The sequence below is a fragment of the Oreochromis niloticus genome, linkage group LG1, assembly GCF_001858045.2.
Source record: "Oreochromis niloticus isolate F11D_XX linkage group LG1, O_niloticus_UMD_NMBU, whole genome shotgun sequence".
In the NCBI taxonomy this organism is placed as follows: Eukaryota; Metazoa; Chordata; class Actinopteri; order Cichliformes; family Cichlidae; genus Oreochromis; species Oreochromis niloticus.
Genome location: NC_031965.2, coordinates 37390992 through 37412187, shown reverse-complemented (window position 1 = coordinate 37412187; position 21196 = coordinate 37390992). Strand labels below are relative to the sequence as shown.

The window sequence follows — 21196 nt, the reverse complement described above, 5'->3', positions numbered from 1 at the left end:
TGTGTGTGTGTGAATGGGTGAATGACTGGATATGTAAAGCGCTTTGGGGTCCTTAGGGACCATAAAAGCGCTATATAAATACAGGCCATTTACCATTTACCATGTGACCGAAGGAAAGACGTTGTCCTCGGAGCTCCTCCGTCAGTTGGAGTCTGAACCCCATGCCTTTTTTACTTCCTGAGAACTTCCAGTGTTTTCATCCAACATGCTATGTATTGCTTTATTCTGGTGTAGGTTTTATCTCCACTTCATCTATAATCCTCCAATCCTCACACCTTGGCCTCCCGTGCAGGTTTGTAAGGGTGCACAGCAGCTAAAAGATCTCCTTTGTTATAAAAAAGTCAAAAGTAGATCTCAGGCTGCTAATGCAGGACTAGGGTGACCCCTAGTGGGTACTGGATTGTGGTGCAGTCTCTCTTCAGTAGTGGGAGCCACATGGTTTTCCTTTCATGGCGGATCCACTGAGTCGCCGGCTCCTCGGTCTCAGAAAATGCTCCTATGTTCTTTTGGGGGGGGGGCTCCACCTCCATGCTCCCCAACCCCAATCCTCCCCCAAAGAAGAGGATTCGGGCACTGGCTAGAACTCATCATCAGTGGTGATGCAGTCAGCCTCATTGAAGATTGTCCCCTCATCTTCTGGAGAGGAGGTTTCTTCATCTTGGGCAGATGTATTTTCTTCATCTTGGGCAGATGTATTTTCTTCAAGGGCAGAGGACTGCTTGCTGTCCTTGCTCTCTGACCAGATCATATAGGCAGTGCTTGAAGCAGTGATGATCTAATTGCCATAGTGCCAGAATAAATGATCTGGAAGCTGTTAGGCTTACTTACAGCAGTAGCTCTGTCTGCACCTGCATAAACTCCAGGATACGTTTACAAATAGTTTGTTGTTGTTTGCGCTGCAGCTGCAGGTTTGAACTCTGCAAAATGTCCTGTGATTGGGTTTTTTTTGTTTTTGTTTCTAGAGTTGATATTTTGGGTATGGTATCTTTTGATGAAAAATATAAGAGTAAAAGTGCTTTTAACATGTGCTTCAAAGCTAAGTTTGACTGGGAACCTCAAAGCTCAATAGCCTGCATCCACAGAAATTCACTGCAGCCTATGTAATGTTTGAATTTATTCCAGTCTATCTTGCAAATACATGTTTGTACTGCAATGTCATGCACAAACACAAACTATTAGATCCTTAAGATCAAACCTATGTCAAAATTGTTTCATTATTTTGGCATAGGAGTGTGGTAGGCCAGCAAAGGCCGCTACTAGAAACTTAGAATATTACATGAAATTGCTTGCTTGGCCAAAAATGGGTAAATGATGTAATTTGGTAAAAAACACTAAAAACTACAATTTTCATGTGTTGAGTTTAGAATGAAAGCAATTTTACCTAAATCGCATGATATAGTACTGTCAGTAACAAGGAATCAAAAAAGGTGGTTATAATGGGTTTCAACTGGCCACAAATGGCCACGATAGAGCCAAGAGGAGCAATTTAGTGTATAGTGAATATTATTGACATTATTAAGGAGCTGATGTTGAAAATTAAAAAATCTGAAAGAAATACACACCTTTGGGAAGTTTCATTCTATTTGCATTAACAGAACAAAAATGGTTGAAAAGCGAAAAGCGAAGTGGCCACAAATGGCCAGGATAGAGACCTGAGGGTGCATGTTTGATTCCAAGTGTCTGAGGTGCAAAAGAAAAACAAAACAGAGGAGAGATCTTTCTTTGTAGAATTTTTATATATCTGGGTGAGTAGGAGTGAATAAAGCAGTAACAGGAAGTGGAAACAATAAATAAGAGGACCTTTTAGCCGCAGTACTACCGTTACAAAAATACGATAAAGAATATGCGAATGGAGCGAAGCACTGATACCGTCATTCATCTGATATTACAGTAAGAAACGCTCTCATCTCATGCTTCTTGGTAAAACTTGTGCGTTACGCTTGCTGTGAATGTTAAGGACTCAAGATGTTGCTGCAGAAGCCCCGCCCCTCCACAGCTCCAGAGAGATATGACGAGTCAGCAGGATAGGTGGGCGGGCGGGGGGAGCCTCCAACAGCGGCCTCTGCCCTGCAGCTTCAGTCCAGATCCTGGACACGACGGCAGATCTCAGCTGTGAACTCAGAGCACTTTGCACTTCCTCCCAGGTCCTTCGTCAGAACCTGAAACACAAACACATCAGTGAGCAGCAGCTCTTACTTCACAGGAATCTGCTCCAACCAGCAGGTGGTGCTGCTGACAGCCAGCCTGGATTGAAGTGCAGACCCATCCACAGCCACTGGGTGGTGCTCAAACTGACTTCTGTTGAATAAGCCTCATCAGGAGTAACAATGTATCAACGTAACAGTCATCTCAGAAGAGCTCAACCGGAAGTATCCAGCAACCCTCCACTCAGATTAAAAGCAGCCCTGTCAGCAGAGTGTCATGTTTCTCTCGAGCTTTTCAGGCCACCTTGCTCGTGATTGGCTGCCCTTCATAAATAGAAGGTAGGTGGGTGGGGCTGCTAAGACACTCCGCTTTCTTTGTCATCATCCAAAACCAAGAGTAAAAATTCAGTGTTTGGATCAGTCTGAGCTTTTGGCACAACGGGTTACAGACACGCTGCTTTCATTGTTTGAAACTTTGACTTAAAGGAACAAAAATACTGGAGCCCTACAAGGAGAGACTTCAGCCTCACCTTCTTGTCTCTGATGGTGTCAAAACAGGCCGTCTGGATCTTGTCGGCATGGTCATGCAGACCCATGTGATGCAGCATCATGACAGCACTCAGTAACAGGGCAGTGGGGTTCGCCAGGTCCATGCCGGCGATGTCAGGGGCGGTGCCGTGGACCTGCACCACAAACACTCGTTTTAGTTTGTCAGGAAAACAACAATAAATCTGCAGGTCTCCTGATTACAGACGTTTGGTCACAGGATTACAGGACTGGTTAACACTCAGATAATTACACTGTAAAACTGCCTGTTACAAGTTCAATCCAAGCATTCAGTTTTGTGGGAAATATCTTTTAAAGAGTTTTACTGATGGGATTTTTCTGTGTACCAGGTCGAGGTGGAGCTCAACATTACTTCATCCCAGGGCTCCACCAGAGCAGCTCTCCATAATTGACAGTTCAGATTAAATCCTTATTCATCCCTTTACTGCCATTTTCAGTAGCTCCTGTCTCTTTAAGGACACGACTGCAGCTGCTTGTGTGTGTCCACAGTAAGTTTACAACTCAGACAACGGCACAGAGTCTCAAACTCATTCCCAAATGACCACAGTGACATCTCTGGGGTAAGAGCCCCCTCCCTAAATTTCTACTTCTACCAGCAGTAAATGAATCCCTGGGAACGGAGCTTTTGTTCCCACGGAGTCATTTACCTCATTGGTTGAAAGACTAAGAACACCTGACATCATATAACAAATTACAGAAGATCAGAAAAAAATATTTAATCTTTTTAAAGCATCTGCTTTTGAAGATTGTACATGCTTTTTGTGCAGAACAACAAGCAAGTGCAGTAAAACTACAGCATGAAGAGTAAAGTACTCAGTGTGTGAAGCACAATAAAAACAGATGAAGTATCATAACTCAGATGGAGCTGCACAGCACTAAAAAAGAGAAAGCGATACAAACCGATTCGAATATGGCGACTCCGTTGGCGCCGATGTTCCCGCTGGGAGTGACGCCGAGGCCTCCGATCAGACCAGCGCACAGATCACTGAAACACAGTCACATGACCTCAGCACTTCCAATCACAGCCTCTGATTGGCACACAGGTTTCAGAGCGAATAATTCACTGACCTCAGGATGTCTCCGTACAGGTTGGGCATTACCAGGACGTCAAACTGGGTCGGATCCTGGACCATCTGGAAAACACAAGCATCGGGACATGTCAGGAAAGTATGGAAGTGGATAAGGGCCACCGGAAAAAAAACAAAACAAAAAGTGGGCACATCTTTTTTGCTTTTCCAGAATTCTGGGAAAGCAAAAAAAGCAAAAAAAAGACGTGCCCACTTTTTTCCCCCGGTGGCCCTAATCCTCTTCCGTGGGAAAGAGACTGGAGCCGACAAAATCCGACATTTCTAAAGGTCAGTAAACTATCTTTGGATTCAAACAGTTTATTTTGTCTTTTGAAGTTTGCTTTAGGAAACAAAACTTCAGGCGGATTTTTAAAAGGAGACAAACTGACTCCACGTTTGGCGTGTGTTGTAAAGTTACTGTGGTGGTATCAATTAACCCTCTAAGGCTTTTCTTTCTTAATCTAAATTACAGTATTTTTCCATGAAAATAACTACCTCGTGTCTAAAAAAGCTTCTGACAAAACCATTAAGTAATACTGAAATTAACCCCCAAGTCCATCCAGCTCTGAACACACTCATTAAACATAATTATTTCACTGTCTGGATTAATGAGGTAAACACATTAAATGCAGACTGTGAAACAGCTGCAGAACATCTGGCTGCTGAACTGTTTGGCGGACTCACATTGAGGCACACGGTGTCGAGGTACATCTCGGTAAACTTGATGTCTTTGTAGTTTTCAGCCACCTCACGGCACTTTCTCAGAAAGAGACCGTCTGACATCCGCCTGCAAACAGACTCCGAGTTACACAACAGCAACACAACATCTGCACCGTGGGGGAACACGACGCCTCACAGGGAGAAAAGCTGAGTGTCTGAGTGACAAAACATGGGTGATATTTTATTTAAAGGAAACATAAATAATAACCCACAAACTGTTTGAACTAATTAGATTAAATAAGTCCTCTAATCACTCCTCTCCCTCAGAAGTGCAAGCTAAGGTGGAGTGATTACTTGGATTTTGGCTTTCAACAACTACTCTTTGTTCATTTGTTTCCACTCTCTTTCTTTCTTTATGTTATCTCTAATCGACCCCTTTCCTTTACAGAGGTGCACTTGTGCCCCGCCCTAAAAGCTGAAACTCAGTAAGACTAAAACAGATTTCTGTTGGTTAACCTGTGGACTGACTATCAACAGGTAGTAACCTTCACTGGAGGCAGGCTGCCCACTGTCCATGTGAGATGGACTTTGGGTTTGGTCCATCTCACACGAGCCTCTGACTGGATGAATCTACCTCACCTCCATTTCTTTCATGCTAATAAAGTGCTTTTGTTGGCAGTTACTGATGATTAAGAAGTCAAACCTTACACTGGCGTAAATAAATGAGTTGCCTATGACTCTGATCAGTTTTCTGAATTTGTTCTTCCTCCTGCGTCGGATGACGACAATGCGGCAGCCTCGGCACATGAGGACTAAACATTACGGTCTCACTGACTGACAAACAGGGCGACGGGCTGCTCCGGCACTCACATGATGTTGGCTTTGTGGACAGCGGTCACGCTCGTTCTTTTGTTGTTCCTGGCGTACTCGAAGGCGTACTCAGCGATGCGTCTGCTAGCGTTCTCGGTGATCAGTTTGATGCTCTGAACAACACCGTCGACGATCTACGGCAACAAAAAGATAAGAAACGCACTGAAGTTACTCACAGCTGGACAGAACACAATCTAATCAACAATCAAACTGTTGAGGGATGCAAGAGACTGCAACTATTACCAGAAACACAGAAGGAAAAGGTGGATGTGGCTGAATACACATCTGGCAAACTAGGGTGGCTGAAAAATCAGTGGAAAACGGGGTAATTCTAATAGTGGATCCTCCTGCCTCCACACACATGCACGCAACAGGAGGCGTGTCTGCTGCGTTAGCCAAAAGGTAACGGAGCAAAAAAATAAGGTTACAGCTGGTTTTGCCTCAGTACTCGCATCTCGATCGATCTAAACGCTGTGATTTAAAACAGGAAGTCGAGGAGACCCTGCAATTCAGTCAGAGGAAAATTGGTGTAACAGACCCCCCTGCAGCCTGTAACTGCAGCCTGTAACTGCAGCCTGTAACTGCAGCCTGTAACTGCAGCCTGTGCTGCTGCTGCTTCAAACTTTGTGCTCAGTCGAGGTTTCGGTGCCGTGCCAGTGCAGAAAAAGCACAGCTTTTCTGTGGAAATACATGGAACAGTTTCCAGATTAGGAAACAAGAGAGGTATGTGAGGCACACAGGGAGGGGAGGCCTAATCTTTCAAAGATATAAAAGCATCGTTTTGGTGACATAATGAATCAGATATATACAAGGGGAGGTTTCAGAGCTCTGGGACACTAGCAAACATCTTTTCCATGAGATTCGAGGTCTTTACCAAGTTAAACTTGTTCTCAAATAAGGTTTGACCTTACAGAGTTTCAGCTGCTGCAGTTATTAGTCCATCCTGAGGTCAGCTGTGGGTAAAAGTTGACACAAGGAGGAGGGGCGACACAAATCACCAGACGGAGAACAGGCGGAGGTTCACAGGTGATGGATGTGAGACTTTACACACACACACACACACGTTCACTGCCAGCTGGAAGACCTGCACAGATGCCTCGTTCTTTGAACACGGACATCAGCGCTCGTGCTAACAGGTTCTCCCTGCTGCCAGGCTTCGTGCTAACACTGTCTCCAGATCTGAGCTGACACTGTGAATGCAGACGGATCCACGTCGGGAATGTGTGGGTGAACAGGTGAGCTTCAAGAAGCTGGCAGTGGTTCTGCCGTATTCACAAAACATCCAGAAGCACCAAGAAGATTTAAAGGACCATTCCGCTTTATTTCAGCCTGCTGTGCTTTCCATTCACGTGTCTATGGTGTGTCTATGCCCAAATGTTTACAAAGGTGAAGGAGAGCAGAACAGGCTGAAAGGAAGCAGAAATATTTGAAGGTCCAGAGGATTGTGCTTTAAACTTGAGTTAATAACAAATACCAAAGGATCTAACCAGCATAAGAAACTAACTGTCCAATCAGGAGTCCAGAGAATTAAAGACCTGGATCCAGTCTGAATGAGGGAGCTGCTCAGTGCAGGATGATAGTTAGCATGCTCATTATGTCTGCAGCACAGTGTGCAGAAAGTGAAACAGTCTCAGGTTCTTAGTTTGTGTCTTTGGGATGAAAGTGAATCTTTCAGAGGTGGAACGAGGTGCTCTGTGAATACGACTGGCGCCGCTTCCTCCTTCTTACCAGGAGAGACGAACAGGAGCAGAGCGTCCTGCCTGCAGCTGCTAGCTGACCTGCAGGGAACAGGATGAGGAGGCAGGTAGACCAACCAGTCAACACAGGTAACAACACCTGCTAACAGCTTCCAGCAGCATCCTGACTCACACACTAAAGAACTGGGCAACAGTAAATGTGACAGATTCCTGCACACATTTGCTCATTGGTGATTATTTTTGTTTAAATACAGAAAAAAAAACCGTGACAGGCTGAAGGACAAAAGGATGCCATGCAGCTCCTAAATGAACAGGTGTGGATAACCTTGGCAGGGTGCACAGCCTTAATATTTGGTGCCTTCAGAGAAGCTAAAAGGGCTAAGTGTAAACTTGCTAGCTCTGCAAGGTGTCCGTTGGCGAACAGTGGTGGATGTTCACCTTAAAAATGGCCAAAGCTTCTAATAATGAGCTCAGTGTACCTACAGTAACCTCCGTGATCCAAAAGACCTCACACAGTTTTTTCTACTCCTGGCTCTGAATGATGTCAGCAACAGAGGAAATCCCTAATATGGTTATCTGAGGCAAAGAAGCCCCACCCACCTGTTGTTCAAACACTGTTTTTGAGGGGCAACCAATCAGAAGGAAGCTGACTTACAAGGGGAGGAGCTAAAACAGCTTGTTTCATGAACCACAGCAGCAGCAGCAAGGCCCAATGTGTAGAATAAGTAAGGCTTATTTTGAAATGTGAATCATGCAAAGCTGCTCTGGCACAGTCCACAAATAAAAACAGAACAAAATGAAGCACTACAAATGCACTACCAAACGTTTCACATACTGTGTCAAAAAATTAAGCAGAACTCCTCTCTGTCTGCAGTTTGTGCATCGCCTGTGACGGCTGCTTTCACACACCTGTCAGGATTACTCAGGACAGCCCGCTGTAACCCTCTCAGCTTTGAGCTGTCGCACACTCGGCCTCCGCTCACTCACCATGTGTTCGATGCCACTGTACTCGCCCTCCGTGTTCTCCCGGATGGTGACCAGGTTGACATCGGTGTACGGAGTCTTGTAGCCCTCGATGGAGACACATGGCCTCACGTTTGCGTAAAGGTCAAAGGTCTTCCTGAGCAGCAGGTTCATGGAGGGGTGACCTGCAGCGATGGGTGTCTTCAGGGGTCCTGATGGAGAAAAAAAATTTAAAAAACAAAAAACACTGACGAGCAGGAATCTTCCAGGAAATCTGTCTAAAGGTAACGGACATGTGCAGACCTTTCAGACCGATCTTGCTCCGGTCCATGGACTCTTTGGCGTCAGGAGGGATCATCCATCTGCCGCCAGGTCCCTTTATCGCCGTCACGTTCCTCTCCTCCCACGTGATTGGAGCCTTCAGAGGAAAGTTTTATGTAGAAACTGATCCAAAACCAATCAGTGCCTCCCACCTGACCCTCTTAGAATAGCCAGTAGTGCTTTTGTAATTATTTCTTTCCAGCACGTTGAGCCCACATAACTTTATAAGAACAGATGATATCATATGAAATTTTCAGGGCTGAAAACACACTAAAGATTTGTTAAAATCCTCTACCGTATCAATTTTACACCTACTCCAAGTGTCACAGTCCATATCTGTGCCACAGAGGAACAGAAACATGCATGGATCCCCTGAAGGTTTGCTCTATTTTCTGATCATTTACTCGAGAAAACTTAAAAAAAAATGTATTTTGGGTAACCATTGAAGGGTACAAAGAACTAAAGAAGTTACGAGGGATGAAAAATGGTGGAAAAAACAAGGCAAATTAGAACGCACCAACTATCTTCCATGTACTTCGAGGTGCTTACAACTCAGAAAATACTCACAGCATTAAAGTAAATTTTTTCATGGCTTTATTAAATATGTTAAAGTTACTGTTCCAAAAATCCGCTGACTCTGAGAGGGCTCAGGTGAGATCATTTTCCAGATTTGGCCTTCAAAGTCTGATCAAACTTGCCTTTGCTGCTTCAAAGATCTTCATGACAGCAGCGGAGATCTCTGGACCGATCCCATCACCGGGAATCATGGTGACTGTCTTCACCTGAAGAGACAGAGAGACAACTCAGAGAGCTGGAGCAGATCACAGTCCAGCCGAGATCAAGGTCTCTGCTTTCATGTAAAACATTTCCTGTTATTTATAAATGGATTTTCTGGGAGTTGTGAAGTGAAAAGCATCTCTTTGATTGCATCCCAGGAAGGCAGAGGTGGAGCAACTCACCCCTCTTGAAAAGGAGGCTGAAGCCAGAGCCGGTTTTCTGACCGCCACCCCCACTGCCTGGGTCAGCTGGAAGAGACGACATAAAGGTCAACTCAACACAAAACACACCAAAGCAGCTCAAAAACAACCTGATCATGATGGTTAGTCTGTGTTCAGCTAGTTGAAAACACTTGCTGTTGATGTGTAAAACAAAACTGCAAAGAATCACCTTGATTGTTTGCTGCTGAGGCTGGAAACACTCCTAATAATTCACATTATAACATTTAAAAATGACCTGAGGAGCTTATATGTACAAACTTTAAGTTCTAGGGCTAATTTCAAGCATCAGTTAGTAACAAATTACAAGAAGGGAGAAAATTATTACCACCACTTCCGCTGTTCTGTTTTGTAGTTCCTTTGTATGCTGTTGTTGCTTATTTTTGGATAATGTAGTATATCTCTCACATTTTTTACTACCAATTACATTACGGTGAGTTTTTAAAATGCCGAATTTATCTCAGGAGCCTCACATTTTTTGACATCTTTTCCGTCAGTTAAAGCGGGACCTGGAATTTATAGTAGTATAATTTTAAGGTAAATTGCTCTATTTAAAAAGGGAGTCTGGTGTTCGTCTCCACATTAGTTAAAACAACCATTTCTCAGCAGCCACACCTAGTTAGAGTCTACCAAGAACTAGCTACATGTTGAATTTCATGTATGCCGAAGTTATCAGAGGATATCCACTTTTCGTGAAATGTTTTCAACTAACTTCTACGATCTAATGATTCCATCTAAACTCTAAACTGAGCTTAAATTCGTGGAAATTTAAACGGAACCTGATGTTGGTTTCTCCATCACTCTAGTATGGATTTAGAGATCACAGAGAACTAAAGGGCAGAAAGAGCTGGACAGGTCGATGTATTGTCAAGGTAACCAGATTGAGGCTGGCGGAGGAGAATATGTGAAGAAAGTCAAAGTTGTATGAGACAGGTGAGACGAGGGGAAACGTCTCCATTAGCTCCTGAAGCTTCCGTTCACGTGAAGGACGTGGGTTCCTGGCTAAGAGCTAACCAAGGTACATCAGCCCGAAAAACACGCGGAGAGCGCGTAAAGACAGACAGAGTGACAAACACAAGCTTCAGCACACACACACACACCCGCTCATCTGTAACACACAGAGCTTTGGTGGTCTAAAACCGGGAATAAACACGGTGCTTCTTACCAGTGACCTCCACGCGTTGCCTGCCATTCTGCTGAGGAAGAGCTCTCCGAGATCGTCTGTGAGCGAGATGACTCACTCCGAGCTGCTGCCGAAAACCAGCCGGGACAAAGATCCTGTGCGAGCAAGATGACTTACTCCGAGAGATCTTTGTGGCTGTACTAGTCATTGAGGCTACAGGCTGTTTTTGGCGTCACCTGCTGGACGCTGCACCACCATCAGAATTAGTGCTGCCTTCAGGAGCTGTTAGGAAAATCCGAATCTGCACAAACAAGGCAAAAAAGGCGCTACTCTCCAGTCATCACCGTGATTAGAACATATTAAAAGTTTGTTCACTTCTTTTTTGTTTTTTTTATTTGCTGTAATTAGGCTGTTTTTTAGTGGTTGCCATGTCTATTTATTATATTTTTTTGTTGCTCACTTAGTTTTATTTCTTTACTTGTTTATTGGACAAAATGTATGTTTGTGTGAAACAAGAGAATTCGATTTATGTCATTTGAAAAATACACCTGTGTACATTACTTACCCCCTGGTGTCTGAGTAGTTTTTTGATTCTGAGGTTTATATTTTGAGAAAGAGCCACTGCTCTGCTTCATCAGCTCATCTACCCAACACTTGATGTCCACTGTCAGAGCTTTAATCTCTAGACCTGCATGTAAAAAAACACTCAGACTCATGCGCGTGCACTGTTATTGACTTTACTTTGTTTACTGTGAGCTTAGAACCTGTGGCTCTAAGCTCTATAGCTGTGGCTTAGTGTTCAAATGTTGTCTGGGATCTGATGGCACAGAACAGCCAGTCTAACATTTCTCTTCACAGGATCAGAGCTTTCAATCAAGACAAACAGTTGACGATGACATGACACATGCCAATATCCTGTGTCTGAATGGTGGGAAGGATATCTGAAATGAGAAAGAAAATCTGCAAACATAAATATCTGTATTTATTTTAGTGTAACTTTATTATAAAAGGAAAAGAAACAAACAATACATGACAAATCAGTTGAAAAAGAAAATGGGTTTTACAACTTTTATGCTGATTTGAACCCAAGCTGGAAAGCAAATCAAAGAAATGTGTGGTTGAAATAAAGAAAGATGGATGTGAAGTTATAAAATGTAATTTATTTAACATAAAAAGAAACAAAACACACAAAAAATAAACAAACAAATTCTCAATTAAGTCATCTAACAGACTAATCTAATGATGTAATTCCAGAATTTCTTCCTGCATTTACAGTTCATGGTTTTCCAAGCAGCAGCTGAAAGCAGCACTGTGATGCCTGCACCTCCTCCTCCTGTCCTCTGAGGCGTCACAATCCTGTTTTCCTCCGCGTTGGGACCAGCAGCAGCAGCAGGATCGCAGACTGAGACTCGGATCAGGAGAGTGGATGTCCCGGCGGTGCGCAGACCTGCTGCCGGATGCAAAGCCAGCTCAGAGTGTGATGCAGCTGTGTGATGGGAGGATCCACCGGCCAGGATGGGCAACAAGCAGACAACCTTCACCGAGGAGCAGCTGGAGGCGTATCAGGTGAGAGGGGGCAGGATGGAGGCGGACAGCTGGATGTCCTTCAGAGAGGCGTGAAAGGTGGAGAGGTGTCTGCCTTCATGGCTCAGCAGAACGCAGACCACATCAGATCTGCGTCCTGCTGCTGATTGGCTCTGCAACCTGCTGCACTGGATGATGATGATGGTGGTAGTGGTGAAGATGCTGACTGATGGTGAAAGCAGATCCTCCCTGAGGACTGGCCGCTCTGACTCACTTTCTTCGTCTCTCTGTTTGTTCCCAGGACTGCACCTTCTTCACCCGGAAGGAAATCCTGCGGTGAGTGTGGCGCACGGCGAAAGTCTGCTGGTCTTTTTTCTTTTTGAATCCACACCTTCATCACTCACTGAGGGAGAGGAACAACTGCTGCTTGGCTATTTTTCCTGCTGTGTAGTGTAGGCGCAATGTGTTTACACAATGGTTTCGATGATTGGCTTTACTGTACTGAGATCTACTAAACTCACACTGAACGCAGCACTTGGAATATATTTTAATAGCGATTGACACGCTTTATATGCTTCACACACCTGTCATGTATCACCATGGCGATATGACCCTTCAAAGTTTACTCAAAATGCACTTTTTGAAGTTTTCTCCAGCAATTAATTAGAAACAAATCAAACATCCACTGATGGTATTTCTGTTCCTCTACATCAAAGTGGATGATACTAATACGCAGAAAAGCTTACAGGAAGCCACATTTTATCTTCAGATTAAGCCCAGTCTAAGTGTCACAAAGTGGATTTGGGTTGCATTTTTTAAACAGAGCTTAAATTAGTTTTTCAGCACTGGAAAGATCTCGTGTATTCATGATGTTGTGAAGAAACAAAAATGCTGGGAAAAAAATTTGTGCAAAATTTCCACCCACACCTATGCACCTCCAGGACCTGCAGCTCCACCTGTTTTCATAGTATGAGGTTAAACTGTTCAATAGACTGAAGTGAGATTAACTGAGCTGATTTCAAACATTAAAACTGGATTTTTTAACTTATTTTAAGATGACTTGTAATGTAGGCTTATTCACCGTTCCCGTATTTTCTGTCACATGACCCAGAGTTAGACCTTCATATTAAACCTGCACAGTTTAGAAAAATAATGAGTAAACTTATCTAAAGGAAATCCCTGTGAGCCAAACGCTCAAACTTCAGATTGCTCTGAATGCTTTGATTCCATCATTTGGTGCAGCAAACAAAATACTCAATGTGCAGCCAGTATAGCTCATCCTGCAGCAGTATAGTCACCCTGGGGCCTTAAAGAAACAGTCCCAGGGTGGGATGAATAAAGGTCAAGGCTGAAACTCTAGAGGTGGAAATGAGCAGAATGGGTTTGTTTGACTTGAGCTGTGCAGGCTGGAGTCGCTCAGACAAACACTTTACAGCTACAGATGGAAAGCGTCGCTGTTTGAGAGGTTTTGGCGTGTTTCAGATTCTCCTTCCGTGTTCCAGCAGCTTTTTTTTTTTAGGTTGCATCATTTTGTTAGTAAGACTTTGGCTCACTGACTGACTGATGGAAACTTGAATATTAATATTTAGCTGTTTAAAGTGACATTAAAGTGAATGTATTAGACTCCTGTGTAAACTGCTGACTTTGTTCCAATGTGGTGCAGGTTACACGCTCGATATCGTGAGCTGGCGCCACATTTAGTGCCACTGGACTACACCAACAACCCCGACATCAAAGTCCCTATGACGCTCATCATCACGATGCCTGAGCTGAAGGTACAGTTTGTACAGGAGCCATGCAGGGACAAAATTCTGCTGGCTGTGCAAGACTTTAAAACGAATGTGTCTCACATCCCGGTTTTTGTTGGCTGTTATGTTCAAATGTGTGATGTTTTGTGTTTGTGCTGACAGGAAAACCCGTTTAGAGAGAGAATCGTGGAGACGTTCTCCGAGGACGGACAGGGGAACCTGAGCTTCAACGACTTCATTGATATGTTTTCTGCCCTCTGCGAAGCTTCACCTAGAGAGCTCAAGACCATTTACGCCTTCAAGATATACGGTAACGTGTGCCTTCAGGTGGAGACGCTCGGGTTGGGTCTGAGATGATACACCTGTGGCAGCAATGTCCCTCAGCGTGCACTCGCTTCAGCCTTATGGTCTCACAGAACAGGGGCTGTTTTCCTGATTTAGTCTGATTTAAACAAAAATAGCATAATTATATAAAAGATTATTTTAATTAATTATTTCAACTTAGTAAGTATATAAATAAGATAAAATTATTAGTTCCTGCAAAATGATTATTATAATTTCTGAAAAATATTAAAATAAGATGTTAATAAAATGGCCCAAAATATGTGAATAAAAGAATTATCATTCAAAATGGAAAAAATGGAAATAATTATTATTAGTCTAAAAATTATTTTTCTAAAAATTAATTAAATGTCACTAAATTAACATTAAATGTCTAAATAGATTTAAATGGTCTCAAAAATAATATATGAAAAATCTAAATAAAGTCTAAAAAAATAAATATTTTACAAAATGATTTCATTATTTGCAGTTATTACTGTTGATTACATGGAGATTATTAGTAGAATAAGTTCAGTTTTTGTGGCAGCTCTGTACTGAGTCGTCTCGTTGGGGTTCTGGTCCAGACTTTAACAGGGACAACTTCATCTGTAAGGAGGACCTGGAGAAGACCCTGAACAAGCTGACCAAAGGGGAGCTGACGCCCGAGGAGGTCACGTTGGTGTGTGACAAAGCCATCGAGGAGGCCGACCTCGATGGAGACAACAAGCTCTCATTCGCCGACTTTGAGAACATGATCTCCAAGGCTCCTGACTTTCTGAGGTACCGTCATCTCTTCTGTTATGCGTTCATTTTTTTAAAGCAAGGCAGAGACGTGCCTGCTCCTCTCCCACAAACCTCCACAGTAACAGTGCAAAGTTAGAAAAGTATGTGATTGGTAAATCCTGGGTCTGTTTTTTATCCTTAATTTCTGTGTTTGGAATCGGTCCAAAGCGTTTTTTGCTGCTCAGACTGTTGTCTGACTGTTTCTTATATTTCCCCTCCATGCTGTCATGGGGTACTGTTGCCAGCTCATCACAATAACGTCACATAACACATCAGCTCCGTGCTCTCTGCTCTTGAAACAGCATTTTTTGGAGGAAAATGTGCTTTAGGGTCAGTTTTCTTCTGTTCTGCTGGCAGTATCACTAAAACACGATGATCTGCAGGGTTATCAACAGTTTTCATCCATCCATCCACCACAGAAGCACACACTAGTTTAGCCTTTTAAATCACAGTCAGCCGTACAGACTGTGCTGCGGCTCTGTATGTTCCTCCCTGTAATGCAGCGGTGTCAAACTTACTAAATGAGTCTTATAGGCCTGAATGTGCGCTGGAAGCCATTTATAGTTCTCAACTTGTTTGATCTGCTGCTCAACACACATGAGTTGTTTCACGATTGAGGCTGAACTGAGGGGCTGCATGAAGGGACAGCATCAAATCAATAAGGAGCTTCACCGTGAATCGTGCGGAGAGCTGCCAGCAGGATGTCTCCTGAAAGGACAGAGGATGGTTGTGATCCGGGTCCTGATCCAGGTCCTGATCCTGGCTGTGAGTGTTTCTCACTCAGGCTGCTGAGTCTTCTGCTGCTCTGCATAAAGCTGCAGAGATAAAACCCACGAGTTTTACTGCTGGCAATCCATCACAGTGTCCCACAGCAAGCACAGAGGAGGGATGAAGGGAGAGACAAGAGGAAGAAGAGTAGAGTGAGGAGGAGGAGGAGGGTGCATTTATTAAGTCATTGAGTTCAGTCATTAATTTGTCCATCACACCGGACCGCCGCTCAGAGATAATAGCTGGAAACTGGGCTCCAGGGTTGGTGTTACTATGGCAACAGAAGCAGTTAAACTGTAAAAAGAGAAAGCTGGAAAGCCATTATGTTTACTAGCAGGTACATCACCTCCCGCGTCACCCTGGTTACGGACGGCCAGTTAATCTGACGTCACGAAGCCGAGCAGCTCGACTGTCATAAACGTCAGCGCGAACACGCGTCTGCAAGGTGCGGCGTACAGATAGCAGCGTTTACGCCCGTCCAGTCATTTATGTCTGCTTTATACCTCAGCTTACTACGCTTCACAGTCCCCATGAAAACAGACTCTGCAGCACCTGCTGTGGACCCCCAACCCGCCGCCCCTCCCTGAGCCTGGTTCTGCTAGAGGCTTCTTCCTGTTAAAAGGGAGTTTTTCCTTCCCATTGTCGCTAAGTGCTTGCTCATAGGGGGTCGTGTAATTGTTGGAGTTTTCTCTGTAGCACTGTGGGGTCTTTACCTGACATTATAAAGTGCTTTGAGGCAGCTGTTGTTGATTTCAGAGTCTTTGAGGATGTTTTCCAGTCACTCTGCCCTGGAGGTGAATCCTATAAAATATTACATGCAAAGATAATTGTCAAATTTTTAATGTAAAGAATAAAAATAGACTCCTGACAGCAACTGAGATTCATCATTACCATCCCGCTGTTGATACAACGAGGCTAAATTTCAGTTTCATCCAGTTACAGCCTGAGAGGTTCAAACAGTTAATGATGATTCACAGTCAGTCCTGGAAGTCACCCATATCTGCTTTTTTTGTGTCTTCAGCAACTTCCACATACGAATATGAGGCAGCTGACATCCTGCAGAGGAAAGACGTCTCTCTTTGACCCCGATTCCACCTGAACCTCTGACCCAGCTCGACTCAGTGCCTGTCCTTTCTACTGCCGGCGGGGAGTCTTCTTTCCTGAAAGATCCTGAGACCTGGACTGTCAGGAGCCCGGGAGTCTGAATCTCGATCACGCAGTCATTCCAGAGGGGATACGGTTACTGCATGAAGCCTCTCTCTGGGATGGATTTTGAACTCAGCTGAGACAGGGCTGACTTTCTTCTCCCCTGTGGACGTTTCCGATCCTCTGAGAAACATCTGGGAGGACGGCGCCGCAGTGGATACAGAACAGGGCTTTTCTGAATTTAGTGCTTTTCAGAAAGGCCTCATCCAAAACTGGATTCTTTTTAAAAGCACATCTTTAAAGGGCAAAACAGTGAGGAGCTATGCAATCTTTCTCCATAAAGTGCATGTTGTAAATTGCTTCTAGCTGGTGAATTTGTACATCTGGTTTAGTGAAGCATTCTGGTGCATAACGACAATCATAGTAAACTGTAGCTCAGTTGATGGAAGGGCTCTCTCTGTCATCTCACCTGTACTCCTGGCTTTGATAAAACTTTTTCCTGCCTCCTACTAACTTGATATGACAGCTTTCACTCTTTCAAGACAAAATGTTTTATGGCTAGAATCAAATAAAAGGTTGTTCTGTCACTTGATGCTTCACGAGGCTTCTTGTCTGAGAAAACCGATCCAGGTTCAGGCGAGGGCATGAGCTGTTCCTCATCCTGCAGCTAAACCCATCAGGTCTTAACACCGGTTTGTCTAATGTACCATCAAGCGTCTAGAGGAAGAACAGGAGGAGGTCCAGGAATGCTGTTGGTCTGGAGCTTTGAAGGTCTGAAGGTTTGCTCTGCTACAGAAAGACACTTCAACGCACTTTTCATGAGAAATGATTTACAACACTGCATTGTTTCACCCAGTAGGACTCTCACTGGGCTGTTGGTTACAGGGAGCACTGTCATGCTGGGGGAGGAGGCGGAGGAGCTGTTTAGTGATTATTCGGCGCCGTGCGGTCTTTACACTGTTGGAGCCTGCAGATAACACGTTATCTCAAACTTATCACTTTTGATTTAAATACTCTGCAGATCCACCGAAAGATTCAAACCCCACAAAAATCATTTTATCACAAATCTGTTTGTAACATAACTTTCATTCCAGTTTACTCAGCTCAAATTTCTTCAAAAGATTTTTCCCCTAAAATTCTGAACGAGGACTGCAGAGAAGCAGCCGAGAGGAATTATTGGCTGGAAGCACTAACATCTGTACCAGTCATATCTAACAATAGAGGAATGACCACTCCTGTTCTGAGCTCTAGAGACGTAATCCAGTCTACAGATCGGTTAGCGTAGCTGCTAGTGGTCTCCTGTAAACTGTGGGGTCAGAGTCGGCTGTAGTGATTCAAGAAATAAGAATTAGATGTGTAAAGACGGAGCTTCAGACATCCATTTTTACTAAGAGGCCTGGAAAAACTGGGAAACTAGAAGGTACAAGATGAGTTCACCTCTCCTTCACAGTACAGTCAGCTGGCTGTGAGTTTGAACTCTGGGTGGTGTGAATAAGCTGAAGCGCCTCCTCCTGCAGCTGCTGTTCAGTTCAGGCTGCAGAGACACATCCGTCCTGATTATCCTGAGCAGCCGACTGTGGTGAAGACACAGCGTTCCTGCTGCTGCAGCACAGCAGCCTTCATCTGCTGGATTACACAACCTCCACCAGGACACACCTGACATCTACAGGTACCGCATACTGCACACAGGGCAGGATGAGCACCCTGCAAGGCCACCACAGAGTCTGTAATGATCTATGCAGCATATGCTAATCTCAACCAGAATAACAAAAAGATTAAATCTAGATTTTTACCAAACAAGGCTTTTCTCTCTGCAGTGATGGTGGAGAAAAGTGAGGTTGGCATACTGAGTTAGAGCAGTCACAACAGCAATAAACAGGAAGTCAGTAATTTTAGTGTGTCAGCAGGTGGAGCTGCAGTAGTAGCACTTTAGTAGCACTCTAATTTGAAACGCTGACAACAACTACTAACTCAAAAACAACTGAACTCAAACACTTAAAAACCAAAAAAATCAGAAAAATAAATACATAAAAAATGTATCCATTAAAACTGGACAGCAAACATGAAAACCAAAGGAACATTTTTGTGGGTAAATTGTCATTTTGTTTTTAATACAACCTGCTGAGACAACAGATATAGTAGATTTTATTTATATTTTATAGTACAGTCCTGTGAAAAGGCACATTTTAACAGGACTCTATGCAGTCATGTGTAAAAACTAAGCAAACAAACTGCTTCCATTGGAGTTAAGATGCTGCTAATCAAATGCACTTAGCTGATCATCTGTAAATTTGAGCACCTCCATAAAAGCAGAGGTTTTGACATTTTGCTGTTTTAACGCAAAGTGGATGCCTCAGCAAATTCACACCAAGGTCAAACTCAGGGAAACTGCAAAAAAGGACGGAGTTTATGAGTTTTTAAGACTTCTTTGTCATCAGTGTGATTTTTATCCCTCTTGAAAAACCTGTGAAGGTGTGCCAGGACTGTGGGAGAACAGACGGAGAGCAGGTACCAGGACCTTCAAAGCAAAGAACCATCTTGCTCTGAGGTCGCAGTGCTAATCACTGTACTCATCTGAAATAAAACCCAGTCTGTAAGTATACCTCAAAACTAACAGGACGCATACACATGGATTATCACCAGTAAGATGCCCTGATGTGCTTTTGTTGTCCATGTGGTGTCTATGCTGGAGGTGAAGCAGGTAAAGTCTGCAGACCGCACGCTGCCAGACTTTAAATAACCACAGAGGAGAGTGTGTGATATTAGATTGTTGTGTAACTGAAGCTGAGGAGCATCGACGTGTTGGCAGGATGAAACAGCAGCTGATGATCAGCAGACAGCAACAACATCGACCTGTTTTCACTGACAGGAACATGAGACCATGTTGATCTGAGGTCAGGAGAATTTTAGCAGGAGCTGCGCTCCACACGACCTTCACGTCCAACCCACAGTTCATCCACAGAACAAGTCATCCAGCAGTGCTTCTAGTTCTTAGCAATTACGTGTGTATAATTAGCAGTGAACACATGGAGGTGAATTCATCCTGAGAAAGTGAGAAAAAGCTTGCAATAAAATAAAATGCTCCACGGACCAACAACATAAATATATAAAGAAGAAGAAAAATGATTACTAATATATACCTTCCACAACGTGCTGGCTGTGTTGTGCCGTTTATTGTTTGCAGGTAGGTGTTCTGCTGTGTTACACTGACACCTGGTGGCGAGTGGTGGATTTACTGATAAACGTTTCTGTACTGAAACGGTAAAATCGTTAAATAAGCACTGACCGAACCATTAATGACCGGTGTGGTCGCAAAACCATGTTCCTACGTTTGTTTTGTCAGATTTTATCCACCGTGCTGATGGACCCATGAACTAATACGTTCCACAATTATATATACAACCTTTATGTCGCAAAATCCGGGGGATGTGACGTCAGAGGCGATGCTAGACTTGAGGTTTTACTATGAAATCTATAGACGATTCGTATGTAAATAAACGGATCGTAGTACAACGACAAAAAATCCTCCCCAACAATTCACATAGATCATATAGACGAAGTCGTATGTGCTCGACTTTTAAATACTGAAATTTCCGGTGTTATGAGCACGTGGTTCCATGGTGTAATGGTTAGCACTCTGGACTCTGAATCCAGCGATCCGAGTTCAAATCTCGGTGGAACCTGCCTCTGTTTTCCTCCTGGAAAACAGGAATAAATCTACCAAGTATAAAATTAACAATCACTGAATAAAGTCATGGCAGTTAGTAGAGGCACACGCCTGTGCGCAAGTGTCACAGGACCAGGTAACATTCATACCTCATATCTTTACTTTTTGATATGAAATACAAGAAATACATGGAGTGGTTTATTGAAACGAGAAAATATAAACGGAAATGCAGCAGTCAGTTTTCTATGACCACCTTTATTCTTCAACACAACCTGAACTCTGTTAGGCATTTAAAAAAAATCAGGAATAGATTTACAGGCTTCTTGAAAGACAGTCAAAGCTTTTCACTATGTTTCTGCCTTTTAGTCTGTTCTCTGTCATGATAATCCCACCCTGCTTCAATAATATTGAGCTTCAGGCTCTGGGCAGGTCAATCCATGACTGACAATATTCCACTGTGTGTTTTTATATCCAGGAATGCGTTTACTGCACTGGCACTGTGTTTGGAGTCCTTGTCCCAAACACTGAAAAATGATTAAAAAAAATGAAGGTGTTTCCAGTTTTTTTCCAGATGTTGTTGCATGGTGGATTAGCATCTAATGGTAGAGTTTAAGGAGCTTGGAAAGAAAAGCGTCTGGATTTCTTTAAGTTCCTTGAAGACGTTTCCCCTCTCGTCCGAGAAGCTTCTTCAGTTCTAAGAGCAATTGGTGGGGAGTCCCAGATTTTTAGCCCTATGGGAGTGTCTCCAAGAGGATCATGGACCCCCACTGATCCTCTGCATAATCACCCGAGCCAAGGTGTGAAAATGGATGTCGCTCACAATCAGGCAAGG

The 21196-nt window shown here is 43.6% G+C and overlaps 2 protein-coding genes and 1 non-coding gene across 3 annotated transcripts; 2 read left to right on the top strand and 1 right to left on the bottom strand.

Moving 5' to 3' along the window:
* Nucleotides 1-1717: 1717 nt before the first annotated feature.
* On the bottom strand, nucleotides 1718-10594 carry LOC100692119 (isocitrate dehydrogenase [NAD] subunit alpha, mitochondrial). Its single transcript, XM_003437590.5, has 11 exons — nucleotides 10450-10594; nucleotides 9249-9314; nucleotides 8988-9071; nucleotides 8272-8386; nucleotides 7993-8180; nucleotides 5309-5442; nucleotides 4463-4565; nucleotides 3780-3844; nucleotides 3612-3696; nucleotides 2675-2827; nucleotides 1718-2159 (listed from the first exon to the last, which is right to left on the bottom strand). Exons 1-11 carry the CDS (start codon nucleotides 10474-10476, stop codon nucleotides 2076-2078), a joined length of 1104 nt encoding a protein of 367 aa, XP_003437638.1. The 5' UTR covers nucleotides 10477-10594; the 3' UTR covers nucleotides 1718-2075.
* LOC100709568 (calcium and integrin-binding family member 2) lies at nucleotides 9612-17284 on the top strand. The gene is made up of 7 exons (XM_005447769.4): nucleotides 9612-10302; nucleotides 11683-11973; nucleotides 12233-12267; nucleotides 13595-13706; nucleotides 13842-13989; nucleotides 14585-14780; nucleotides 16573-17284. The coding sequence occupies exons 2-7, from the start codon at nucleotides 11923-11925 to the stop codon at nucleotides 16592-16594; spliced, it is 564 nt and encodes a 187-aa protein (XP_005447826.1). The 5' UTR covers nucleotides 9612-10302; nucleotides 11683-11922; the 3' UTR covers nucleotides 16595-17284.
* Nucleotides 17285-20308: 3024 nt separating this feature from the next.
* Nucleotides 20309-20380, top strand: trnaq-cug (transfer RNA glutamine (anticodon CUG)). Its single transcript has one exon. It is a non-coding gene; the product is annotated as a tRNA-Gln (tRNA).
* Nucleotides 20381-21196: the final 816 nt, after the last annotated feature.